This window comes from Spermophilus citellus, assembly GCF_964194105.1.
Source record: "Spermophilus citellus genome assembly, chromosome: 7".
NCBI classification, from domain to species: domain Eukaryota; kingdom Metazoa; phylum Chordata; class Mammalia; order Rodentia; family Sciuridae; genus Spermophilus; species Spermophilus citellus.
The window spans coordinates 63,038,122-63,052,027 of NC_138188.1; the positions used below are offsets into that span (position 1 = coordinate 63,038,122).

Here is a 13,906-nt window from a genome sequence, read left to right on the forward strand (position 1 = left end):
TTACTGGTCTAGCATATCTGAGTGTCAATGGCCAGGACTCAACTCCCTGTCCAGATTCACAAACACAACAAGAGGCTCAGGACAAAATGGCTGTCCCTATGTTCCCAATGAATCCAAAATGGCTGTCCCTATGTTCCCAATGAATCCGTGCCAGGTATTACAAAGCAAAGTCTTACCCTCCAAACAAGGATAATGGCCCTGATGACTGTTGCCACCAGGACCTTTCCATTCCTGTCAGACACACAAGCTCCAAAAAGCAAATAGTCACACAGCTGCTCAAACCACTGTGCCCTTCCCAGTTAGATGGAAGTTATTTTTCTTTTTCTTTTTCTTTCTTTCTTTCTTTTTTTTTTTTTTTAATTTTGTTCAATGATTGTGCCCAATGTTGAAAATTTTCTGATTTGACCTCAGGATCAAATTCCTGCCTCACATAGAGAAAGATTTTGTCACTTTGTGTCACTTAAGGAAAGTCACTTTAATAGAATGATTCAGAAATTATTTCTAATCTACTTATTATTTAGAACCATGCATGAGTGTTGTGGAAGCTAATTGTCCATGATGGCTTGCATTTCAGTTCTTCTTATGAAACTAAGCACTCACTGCCCTTTATTTTAGATCGTGTTTTCAAAGATGCTTGTATTGCAAACAGTCTTGGAATGTAGAGATAGTTGTGTCCCTTTGGAGCAAGGGGCAGGCATACTTATTACCCAACATAATAAAGACAGTGTCTTTCTCTGGAGTAGGAGGAAGCATATATCCCATAAACTGTAAAAGATTCAGATGCCCTAAATTTGGAGGTTCTTCTCCTGTAATGCATGTGTTGCCTGTGCAGACCCTCTTAATTTCCATTATGGACATGTGGCCAGAAGAACGGAACCAGGTATGCTAATGCTTATGCTGCTTGCTCTCCTGAGAATAAAAAACTTTTTCTCAGACATAGGAGTCTCATGTCCACTGTCACTCTAAGATCTTTTTTTCTTTTTAATTATTCACTCAAAGTGAGAACTTTATTTGTAGCTGACTCTACTGGAAATGGCAAGCTGAACTGCAAACAGCTAGCTTGAACACAGCATAAAAACTTAGACCCCTCACAGTTCTTAGCCGGCAGTGCTATGATCCAATGTTTGTTCCTCCCAATTTTCTAGGTAGAAATCTTGATCTTCAAGGTGATGGAATTAGGAGGTGAGGCCTTTATGAGATGATGAGGTCGTGAGGGCAGAGCCTCATGACTGGAGAAGTCCTGGTAAAAGAGGTCCTTCCTGCACATGAAGCAATGGCTGAAAGGCACCATGTATGAATCAGGAAGTAGCCCTCACTAGACACCAAATATGCTACTGCCTTAACCTTGGACTTTCCAGCCTCCAAGACTGTGAAAATAGATTTCTGTTGTTTATCAGCCACCTAGTTTGAAGTATTTTATTAGAGCAGCTGAACAGAATAAAACCGAAATTTTTGTACAAAAAAATATGTGCAATTTTATATCAGGAATAGCATCCCTCATTAAAGAGTTAAAGAGACCATCAAGTTTTACTATTTTGGTGAAAGAATTTAATTTGTTTTATATGAGTGGTGCATGTATATATTTATACATATGTACATGTGCTTATATGCACATATATCAATATTGTATATTATATGAGTTTCCAAATAATTACCAAAGGCAAGGAAATTCTGAAATGCATAAGGTAGCTCAATACATTCATTTTCCTTTGACCTATTCAACTGGATTAATTGCTTCTAAAAGCAACTAGAATTTATTTATTCTGGAGCTGTTATTGATATGTGAGTAGCTTAAGTTAACATATTTCATACCTATCTCCCCAGGAAATAAATGGCTTAACATGAACAATTCGTAACTAAGTTAATGAGATTGATCCTATTCAGTGTGTCTTCTGTAGATAACCTTTCTCAAAACATGGCATCCAATCTTCAATGATTTATTGGGCATCTACTATACACTTTGTGTGATGACAAGGATAATAAGAGAAGAAATAGATAAAGCCTGAACCTTTATCATATGTCTCCAAGCTTGGAAATAAAGATATGTATATCAAACAGTTAGAATTATAGCCCATAGTAAAGTGATAAATTGAATAGTCCAAAACTATAATAGGAGCTGAATAAAGAAATAAAACAGTGTGGGTTTCTGGGTTTGGGGAACATTTAATAAACCTTGACAAAAAGATAGCATATCAGTAGATGAGAGGTCATGGCAAAAACATCTGTGTGGGAAACAAATGGTAAACTCCAGAATTCAGAGCATAAAGAAAACCTTTTTTATCTTATAGATGAAGAAACTGACTTGCCCACATAAGTTTAGTGATCTGGCCAAAGTCATTATTGTCTGATTATTGTCTAACTCAGGCCTGCAGTCCTGAGATAAATTCTAAAGGTTTTGCAGTTGAATGTTACATACATGCAAGGTTATATATCCAAGCTCAGTACATTAGAATTTGACAGAACCAGAGTACAAATTCAGAAGGTAGAGCCTGATCCCTTCATAGCTGCAGTAGGACTTTTCTCAAATTTTAACATGTACATGAATCACCTGAAAATCAGTGTTCAAAGCCAGCTTCTCTTTCAGTAAACCTGAGATTGTGCATTTCTTACACATTCCAGGAATTGCTGCTGATACTCCCTGAGGACTATGCTTAAAGTAACAAGGCTCTCAAGTACGCTCTTGAAAGTGCTGACATCATTTTATACTCTAGAGAAGCAATCCATACTTCTGAAAATTTGTGAGGCCAAACACTACTTTGGCAATCTAACAAAAGTCATAGACCCTCTCCACCAGAAAGATGTGCACACACACACAAAAGTTTGTGTAAAATATCAGGAATTTAAGAATCTTCCCATCGATGTTCATAAATCCCAACAGTGGTCCATCTGAGAAATGTAGGGCATGAGCCTCTGGTTGCAAGGCAATTTTGGATGAGTAATTCTCCACCTGCTTCTCAGGTAATTCTTAAAATTTGTTACTAATAATATATGCCATCTGTGTTTGTGCACATCCACTTTAGTTTTCTATGTTTAGCTTCTACTTCTTTAATGTATATGAGTTTAAATGACTTTTGATGGTGGGGTTCTCTTAATGTCAGAACACAATTTCAGGAGGAAGAAAAGAGACTGGAAAGTAAAGGAGAGTTTCAGAAAGGGGACCAGAGCAGAGCTACCTCACAGAGCACAGAATCATTCACTGTGAAGTGTGTCCTGAAACAGAAGGGCTGCCAGGGGAGTGGGGGGTGGTAAGAGTGTCTATTTCTCCAATCTGCCTATAATTCACATGGATGGTGTGTTTTTTGCTCATCCCCCCCTTATGTAATTTCCCTTTGACCAATGGATTACTTTTTATAATTATGATAATTTATTGAATTTCTCACATGTACCAGGCAGCATGTCTGGTGCTCTTACCCTGTTAAAATCTTCAGTGGGTAAATTATCCCAAGTTTACTAATGAGGGATAGAAATTCTGAAAGTAAGTTTGACCATGGGCACGACACTAATTACAGGTGGAGATGAGATTGAACCCATCTATCTGGCTGTGAACTTTTCTTTTCTGTACTATTACAGCCTCCTTTTTCTAGTAAACCATACTGCCATGCACATGCCAGGACTAGATCCGGAATTCTTTCTTTTCTTCCTACCCTCCTTCCTTCCTTTCTTCTTCTTCTTTCTTTGTTCCTTCCTTCCTTTCTTCCCTCCCCACCTGCCCCTTTCTCTTTCCTTCCATACATGGTACTTAGGATTGAACAAGGGCTTTGCTAAACAGCTTAGGCTAGCTTCCAATTTGAAATCATTCTTGCCAAAGTCTCCCAAATAGCTGGGATTTCAGGAGTACTGTCTTTCAAGGAAGGAAAGAAGGGAGAGAGGGAGGGAGAGATGAAGGATGGGAAGGAAGGAAGGAAAGAAGGAGAAAGGAACTCTACGAATTAATAACATGTTTCTTATAAAGAGGGGTGTCTTCAGCTTCATTAAGGAGCAATTAATTCCAGAGGCATAAGGACCCCTGATTGCTTGCTTCATTACTAAGTCTTTATTGGAGGGACCAACAGTGTAAAACCTGATGTATTGGTATATATTATCATTTAGGAAGCAGCCTCACTGACAATATCCCTTTTGTTTACTGAAAAATGTTAAGGATTATTATAACTTGACACTCAGTAAATCAATTTATAAGATCTAAAGTACACAATATTACACTAATATTACCTTCTAATCCATGGAAATTCCACAATATAATTATAGTACATCAAAATAAAATATTTCAGCTAGGTGCCGTGGCGCACTCATGTAATACTAGCGGCTCAAGAGGCTGAGGCAGGAGGATCGCAAATTCAAAGTCAGCCTCAGCAAAAGAGAGGCACTAAGCAACTTAGTGAGATCCTGTCTCTAAATAAAAATACAAAATAGGGCTGGGGATGTGACTCAGTGGTCAAGTGCCTCTGAGTTCAATCCCTGGTACCAAAAAATACAATAAAATATTTCTATTCAGAAAATTACTTTTGTCGTATGTTCCCACATTATATCCAAGAATCATCCTTAGTTTTGAAGCCATAAAGAAAGATATAAAGAAGTGCATTCTGTTCTGGTGTTCACAGTACTGCTTTAAGATTTGAATCTGTGAGTTGCCTTGTGACATTTATGGGACTGCACTGTTACATACTGGAAGCTCAACAATTCACACTTTACTTCTAAAGCAAGATACAACTTGTTTCTGATTAAATTGTAGAACTGAAGAACTCCTGAGAATGCCTGAGTAAAAGGTGAGAGAAAAGCCATTTCCTTAAAATCAAATTATCTGATAAATAAAAATGTTTTCCTCACCTTCTTTAGTTGAGGTAAGAAAATGATAGGTCATGATAGACACGTTTTTAAAATATCAAGCTAGGCAATGGGATGAGCTGGTAAAATAAATTATTTGTTTTTAAAATTCTCAGCAAGTTTAGGGATTAAAAGAGGAAAATACTTTAAAATTACTTTTATATATCACTTTGAGAGGAAAAAAAAACAATAGCTTGAATATATTTGTCCATTAAGATGCTAACTTTTGGGGCTGGGGTTGTGGCTCAGAGGTAGAGTGCTCACCTAGCACGTGCAAGGGGCTGGGTTCAATCCTCAGCACCACATAAAAATAAATAAATTAATTAATTAATTAAAAAATAAATAAATAAATATTGTGTCCAACTACAACTAAAAAAAATTTTAAAAGATTTTTTTAAAAAAGATGCTAACTTTCAACTCTTCTGCTCTCTCCACACAGTCACAAAATAAAAAAAAAAAAGGCATTAAGGGAACCTACTATTGATCCTTATCCCCATATGTGCTGTCAAAATGACCCTGAGTAATAGCAATTAGTTAATGTGGGAAAATGATTTGAAAATGAAAAGTGATACCTAACGTCTAAGTAAGTAATGCTATTAAGTACACTTAGAATAAGATAGCATAAGTCCCTCTAAAGCATCTGCCAACAGATAGAGGCTGTATCCGGGTAGAAAACTGGGCCATTTATAACAAGGAATTCTTATTATCAATGTTCAGGCTTTTATAAGTCATGTGAGTTAGGATGACAGCTTATTTTGAACATTCTTTGATACTGTTTTCTTTGAAGAAAGGTTATTTTCAGTTTTATTTCTTATCTTACTTTTAAATTAGAGTCCCATTCCCTGAGAACACCATGGATCTCTGTAAATACTAAGCAACCACCATTTGTTTCAAAGAGGAAAGACAAGAAAGAATAACTGTATCTATATTCTCTTTAAAAATCCAATGCACTTTTAAAAAACCCAAATGAAGCACTGCTAAGAATATTTATAAACAGTAATACAATTAATTTCATGACTTTTCAAAACAGAAAGTTGATACCCATTTGGGATACAAACCCATCTTCCACTTCCACCATGCCCTTGAACAATCTGCAGGAAGGCAGCCTTTTCTCCAAGCTCAGGCCACCAACTTGCAGCTGATTTCAACTACATTAAACACAGTGAGGGAACTGGGAGGATAGACAAGGTGCTTTCGCCACTGAGTGGTTCAGGCCTGTTGAGAGCCATTCATGGACTACAGAGGCACCACAGCCTAGTGAATAGGAGAATCTGGTGTCAGGGAAATTCCAGTGGAAATTTCCTCTAAGACTTCCCAGACATATCGTGAGCCCTTTGCAAGCTATGACCCAGGTCCCACACAGCTTCGGAGATGGGGAGACCTACAGCAGCCACATAGCCTCTCAGAGATGGGTGTGACCTGCCAAGATGCCAATCAACCTGCTGACTGCAAGACATCAGGAAGCAAGACTCCACCCCTGAAACCTTATCCCTGCCTTTGATGTACCCCCTTAAATAAACCATGAAAGCCATTTTCTAGTTATTCAGCTCCAGCTCCTGTGAAGGTTGAACTTATCAGCTGCTCCATCCTTTGAAACTAATTCTGACCCTGTGTCTTTGTTCTTCACTAATTATTCTACACTTTAATTTCTTAGGTGGCTTACATGCCCTAAGCAGGAAGAAGAATCCCCTTACGAGGTGCTGGATGCCCCCCCATACAGAACCATTTTTATGAAGACTGATTCAGATTCAGGGAATTAGAGCAATATCCAAGCAAGACACTAAATCTGGCTTCTCTTCCAAACTTATGTCTACTCTCTGAGTAGACACTGGTGTCTATATTTTAAATCCTTTGACACTTGCTCCATTAAATAGTGCAGCAATTAATGATTTTGTTATTAATTCCAAAAGTTTTGTATCTCCTTCTAGACCTGATGGGAAAACACCTATCAACATGATTAAAAAAAACAATCAATGGCTTTTCTTTGGGCAATGATCATTCTTTCAGTAGCTATACTCCCAGTCTATTGTGTCTGAGATTCCCAATGGTACTGCCTATATGAGAAGACAATCACTAAAAAAGAAAATTTTCTGAATTTGAAGATATTTATGTCTCACCGTGTTGCCCCCAAATCTCTACATTTACTTTACAAGCATTTCAGAATGCAATTACTATTTTTATTAAAATATGGCACAGAACCATTCAATACAATGAAAACATTTTCTCCCTCAAAGTTTTAAGTAAGAAGTCTGAACGTTCTCTTAAAGCAGTGTGCTAATAACACTCTTGTGTCTGAAACGGAGCTTTTCCTTTCACATTTCAGCCATGCAGACATTTTATCCTTAGCTCTGGTAAAAGCTTACTCCTGTACTTGCTCAAGTATTTCTTTCTATCCTCAATTGTATATTCTCTCCTCACACTGAGAAGAAAATCACCAAAAATATTTCTTAGGAGTTCTAAGAATATCAATTCATGTTGCTGGAGTTAAAAAGCATATCAAATTAGAGCAGCCCTAGGTTACTTGTTGCTGACAGAATAGGTCTTGCAGGCCAAAGGAGCATAATCCATGATCACTATGAATCCCACTGTGCTATATTTGACTCTAACCTCTCTTCTCTTTCTACCTCCTTCTTCATTCCAGTATTCCTCCTTCTCTTCATTTTAAAATAACTGAGCTTCAAATAACAACAAACAGGCATATTTAAACTTCTTATCTCTATTGCTGTATCTAAGAATAGTTCCTCATTTGCTGGTCAAGACTGAAGTAGGTTCCCCTTTCAGAAGCATTTGAGCTTCAAAAGTAAAACTTGATTGATTATTTATTTATTGGTACTGGGGATTGAACTCAGGGGTGCTTAAGCACTGCACCACATCCCCAGTCTTTCTATTAACTTAGAGACAGGGTCTCGCTGAGTTGCTTAGGGCCCTGTGCTAAGTTTCTGAAGCTGACTTTGAACTCACGATCCTCCTGCCTCAGCCTCCCAAGCCACTGGATTACAGATGACCATTATCGAGCCTAATCCACAACTTGAAAGAAGATTAAAAAAAACTTACATAGATAACTCATTTCCTTTACTCTTTTAATTTCTTCTTTTTGAATAATCTTCTCTTCTGCCTTTTTCTCAACATATATTCATATAGTATGTAACTATGATTTTTAATTGTTTTTCTTATATCAATCACTTTCTTTACTATAAATAAGTCCTTATTTTATAATAAAAAGAATTCTACAAATATCAAGCATAATTTCTTTTGATATCTCTCTCTACTTGTTATAATATTTTTCAATAATATTCATTCAATAATTTATCCAAGACCTTTCACAACCAAATTGCAAAATGACTTTTTTTACATAATCAAATAAGCTTTCACAAAGTAAATTAATGTGATTATGAATTAGACACATAAATAAAATATTTTAAAAAGAGAAAGAAAAAGAAACATTAATGAAATTCTTTCTTATGAGTTTGGGTAGTTTGGCATTTCCCTATGTCAAAACACAGTCTAGTTTCTCCGCCATGAAATTGATAAACTGCCAATTGTTTTCCACCCTGAACCAAGCTCAGAGGGACATTCATTCACCTAGCATCCTTTGGCAAGTAAGTTGCCCATTGTTCTCTACCACAATTATCACAGAGAACATGGTATACAATGCTCTGTGCATATGGACACTCAGTAGGTGTTACTGAGAGGCTGCTGGGTTTTGAACACTTCCAAATGATCATAATAATAAATAAATCTTGAAATAATTATCTTAAAATTCTCCTTAGTGAGCATATTGGAAGGTCAGTTGCTTAGGACTGAGCCAGACATTACAGTCCATTGAACTTATCAGTGCTTAGCACTGTGCCCGTTACACAGTAGCTACTTAACAAGTGTTGTAGGGAAAAGTGCACTTAAAGGCTCCCATATGCAGGGTAGGTAAAAGGCTGTTAAAGGGACTGAAAGATTTCAGGGAATAAACTAAATTATCGACAAATATTTGTTGCATACTCAGTATTTAAAAAACATCCTGTTTAATTTTCTCTTCTAGCCATGATGGAGTAATAAGAACTAAATTTAATTCCCCCTATAAACAACTAGAAAAGTGCACAAACAGTGTTTTTCCAGGCATTTGACAACAGGTAACAAAGAAGTATAAAGCTTAAGAGAAGGGAAACAAATGAGGTGAGCCCTGCAATCATCCCCAGCTTCCTTGGAAGAAGTTTCAAACATGGGTACACAAAGAGGGAAACCGTACAGAGTTCAGAAACCTCCTGAGATGAAGAGCTGAAGATTGGAGTTTGAAGAGGGTGAAGCAGCCAGAAGTTGGGAAATTTAAGGAAAGGTAGATAACTAGGAGCCTAGGAAAAAATGGGTCGGAGAGAGAAAACTTTGAAAACAATAACAGAAAAAATTTCAAGTTAAACTAGACATAGATTCATATATCCAAGAGTCTCGATGAATTCTAAGCAACACACACATACACCAAGAAAAACAAAGGCATATGATAATTAAATTAAAAATAAATATTATAAAATATTTCATTATCAATATTTCTTTTACTCTCCATAGATACTAAGGAGAACAAAAGAAATACTGCCTTCATAGTTAAGGGTATTTTTTATTTTCTTTATATAAGTGTAACTGGCATGTGAGGCATTGAATTTTTTTTCCTGGAGTAGAGAGGGTAATGAATGTAAGGGCTCAAATTCTACCATGGGTACCAAAGTCCATATGATTGGTTCACAGTTTGAACAGCATCAAAGAGAATTGTTTTAAAGAAGAATCCAGGAGCAAAGCAGAAATTGATGTTCTTGCATATCACTCAGTGAAAAGTCTGTTTCCATAGATGGGTCATGAACAAAAGTAGCAAAAGGTAAAGAAAGTTTCAAGAATCATTGTGGTAAAAATTTTAAAAAGCTTTTCTTTGACAACAGGATCTGGACTATCTCAGAATGAAGAAATCTGCAGAAGTGATCAAAGTTGAGAAGATAATCTGGGAAAACTCTGAGTATTTGGCTCAGGTGAGGATCTATGACCTGCAAATAGATAATTGTCCACCAGGTGAAATTTCTTAACAGTCTAAAATGGCTCATCATTCTGCAGTTTCAGACTTGAAATCCAGAAGATTCTTGGTTCAGAAGATAGCTTGCTTCTGTCTTTGCTCTACAATTTCCATTTTCTCAGGATCAAAAACCTTCTAACGAGCCAGTCTGATTGTGGTTTTTGTTTTTTGTGAGTTCTTTTTTCCTCCAACCTGTGCTGCATAGAACTACAAAAGACACCTTCCCTAAATGCTGTCTGCATCAGATCTGTCTAAATTTCCTCAAAAACCTTCAATGCCTTGCTATTTCATTCTGTACCAAATAGGAACTCGGCCTGATTGCTAAGATCTTACCACATATGTCCCCGTTTGATCTATCTATTCACTTTTATTTCCTCAGTACTCAGTCTGTTCTATTCATGTCCAATCCTCTCTCTGCCAAGTATGTCTCCTTGTCTTCCTATACTCAAGTTCATCATGTTCTCTATTTTTTCCACCATCTCCCCATCCTTTAAGTTCTTGTTTAAGTTGTATCTCTGAAGCTTTTCCTCATAGCTGTTCCTTCTTTTTTAATTTTTATTTTTGTTGTTGTGTTTTGTTTTCTTTATAAATCTCTGCTCATCTTGTTGCTCTAGAAAGCTTTAAAGAAGAATCCAGGAGCAAAGCCGAAATTGATGTTCTTAACAAGTGTTGTCTGGGCAAAGTGCACTTAAAGGCTCCCTTTTTTCTTAAGAACTACTGTAAATCAAAATTTGTTTAAATTTTTTAGTAAATATTCATTACCATATACAATGACTTAATGAATGAAATACTTTACATTAGTGTTAATTTTATGTCAGATATTAATCTTATTGAGAATTAAGCCCATAATTAGTCTTTCTTCTACATTCTCAAATGCCTAAGATAGTTTTTTAAGAGCACATAGAATATCAATAGATAATTTCTGATTGATTGGTATTTCAATTCCATAATTCAAATAAACTGGCTAAAATAAGTATGCACACATGTTTATTCTTACAAATATATACTGTTACATAAATATATTTCAGCTATTTTCCCAGAAGATTATTTACTTGATTAAAATGCAGTTTGATTCAAAGAGCTAGTAAATATGCAATCCAGGTAAGACAGCAAAGATTTTAATAATGTATATTTAAATGCACATGTATGTATAGTAGACATCTGTAGCTATTTCCTAATATGCAATGATTTAGGGACCAGACTCACATTGGATTCCTTAGATTATAAATATAATCTCTGCTTCAACTAAGCTATATTCCTACATTCTTTATCAACAGATAAAGAAACCAAAGATAAGAACAAGATGATGGAAACCTAGTAAGTAGCAAATTCACTTTGACCTAGAGAGCAATTCTTGTTCTGCATCTTAAAAGACAAATGTTCACTGACGATTTCAAAGCTTAATCCTCATCCTTCTCAAAAGCATCAAATGGGCTACTTCTCTTTATTTATCCACATTAATTTAAGATCATGGAACTCAAATAATACACTCAACTTCAAAGAATCCACTATAAGAACCCCTGCTTTACTATTATAGTCTCGTTTGGGGTTTATGTGTCAAATGTAATGTTTTTTGGAAGCAGCAGCAATAGCTCTATTTAGTTATTTCTAGTACTAATTCTTATTTCAGAAGATTCAACACATCATTTGTGCCTGTCACACTTAGCAAGTGACCAAAACACATCATCTTTTGTATTTCCCCCAAGTACTATCATGTCAAAGTTAAAGATAGATGGATGGAAGTTATAAAAAAACGTGATGTAAGTTTTGTGGAAGAAAAATGCAAAAAGTCTAATTCCTCACGTAGGATATGATCTTTGTGGGCATACATTAGAGAATTAGTTCCAAGTTCCTAAAATCCAAAGAAGGTAAAACTAACAAAAACCAACAGCTGCGTTCACTTGAACTGCCTCTTCTTCAAACTATGTCAGGAACAGACCAACAACATTAATCTCATTAAAGTTCTTTTTAGTGAGTATTTCTTACTGTAGCAAATTAGAAGTGAAAAAATTAACATAATCCTTATATCTGTACCAATCCTTAGTATCTGTACCAAGATATCAGTACATACAGTGCACATTTGATTCTTAGAACATCAGATACAAATTTTTTGAAATTAAAATATATTATGAAACTAATTCACTCATTGGTGACTCAGCTTTAAAGAAGTTGTGGTACGCTACAGATGCTAATTTATAAAATAATCTCATTCCATGACAGAATTACTGCTAAAGTACTCTAGATGAAAGAAATTCATGTCACTATATATCAAAAAATGGAAGAAAAGAAAATTAAGGCAATTTCATTATGAAAGCAGTCAAGCTAATATACTTCCCATAAGAACATAAAGAAAACCAAAGTGTGACTGTAAGGGGCCTTGTTAAATTCTTTTATTTAGCAGCTCTGAATGATCAGAGTCAGGTTGAAGCTAAATGGATTCTATGACAATTTTCTTTCTTCTCTTGGGGTTTCTTTAGTTCACAGTTCACCTGAATTAATTGTATGAAGCATAAATTTTAGAAGGAAAGAAGCGATTTCTGCTAGTGTTCAGAGAATAGCAGAGAGTCCAGACCAAATCCTCCAGAGAACCAATTATTGGGCTTCTAAACTTAAACATTCTGTGTGAAACATTTTCATCAAAGAATATAAATGTAGAAGTCGAAGGTGACTGTTTTCTTTCATTACTGTTCAAACTTAGTACCTTGTCTGACCCAATCTCCACGGTGAAGTTTATGTCCTAAAATATGGCAACATCTGTGACATCCAGAAAGCAGCTCTGCCCAGTTAATGGTCATGGTGGCCTCTTTGTCATCACATGCACTAGCAGGCCGTTCAAACAGGGAGATCAAGGCTGCCGTGAAAACAATTGCTTGGACCTTAAATCATTGAAAGAAAAGCAAACATAGGCAGGGTGATTGCTGCAAGAAGATTCTGCGTTCTTTATGATTAATAAGGAACAGATAATGAATTAATAAGAAGGACTTCAATAATATTAAAAGAATACAGGCAAGTATAGTAAAAGACCGAACAATTATAAGACTGGCAAAGCAATTTCCAAGAATAGTTTATTATTGCTTTTAAGTACTCTTCTCTTTTAAAACAGCAAGAATGAAAAGCTTTCAAAATTAGGAAAGGAAATTGTTCAAATTAAGCTACTTGAGAGGTCCCTGGCATATTCTAGTGTCATTCAGTAAATAAGAATTTCTCACTTGATACATGGAATTTGATAAGAAGCAAGAAATCATTGAATCCAGTGTCTTGATTTCAGTGTTACCCTCTATGCATCTCTCCCTTAATTGCATGATATAAAAAATGAGCAATCCCTAGTTGACTGGCCCTGAGAATCTCAAAATCTTATGAATGAAAATCAAAACAGTTCATTTGAAAGACTTATGATAGATAAGTTTAGAGATTTCATATTAAACATTCATTAAAATTGGGATCTGTTAGATTAAGTATTCTATGGTATATACTTAGTGAGATTTTTTTTAAAGAATGAGTGAAATGCAGTGATACACAGACTAAAAAAACACAGTAAAGATTTGATTGTATAAGCAAGAAGATAAATTATAATCTAATACATCTCTTTATGTCCAAATGTGTGACTTTATAATTGATAATGTAGTTCAATCAGGAGATCACACTGATGCCATTTTAATTGATAGCGTGAGCTACAGTTTAGTGATTACATCCCATACCGTTCAGTCTTATCCCTCCCTCACTTACCTTTCCGGTTATGTCCCCAAAAGAAAGAATTGATTCATTGGCATCAAGAGGATCACACCAATAATCCATGCAAATTGGTGTTCCTTTCAGGCCTTGGAGTTTATATTGACAAGGAAATTCTTTGGACAGTAGATCATAGAAACAAATCTCTTTACTTGTAAAAGCCACTGCAATCTAAAGTAGCAGAATAAAAAATTAGCAAGTCTTTCTGATGGATTTAGTGAAATCAATATGTAAAGCAGATATACAAATCTGATCTCCAAATCAGACATCGTTCCTGAAAGTCTTTAACAGCATTATGAAAATGTAGCA

At 35.7% G+C, this 13,906-nt stretch overlaps 1 protein-coding gene across 1 annotated transcript in view; it reads right to left on the minus strand.

The window, feature by feature from the left end:
* Nucleotides 1–13,906, minus strand: part of WDR49 (WD repeat domain 49) — a gene marked incomplete at both ends in the record, with an annotated part of 149,249 nt that overhangs the window by 88,716 nt on the left and 46,627 nt on the right. Inside the window, 2 exons of the mRNA XM_081300726.1 lie at nucleotides 12,570–12,744; nucleotides 13,595–13,768. Of these exons, the coding sequence (XP_081156852.1) occupies nucleotides 12,570–12,744; nucleotides 13,595–13,768 (349 nt within the window). The remainder of the gene's footprint in view (nucleotides 1–12,569; nucleotides 12,745–13,594; nucleotides 13,769–13,906) is intronic.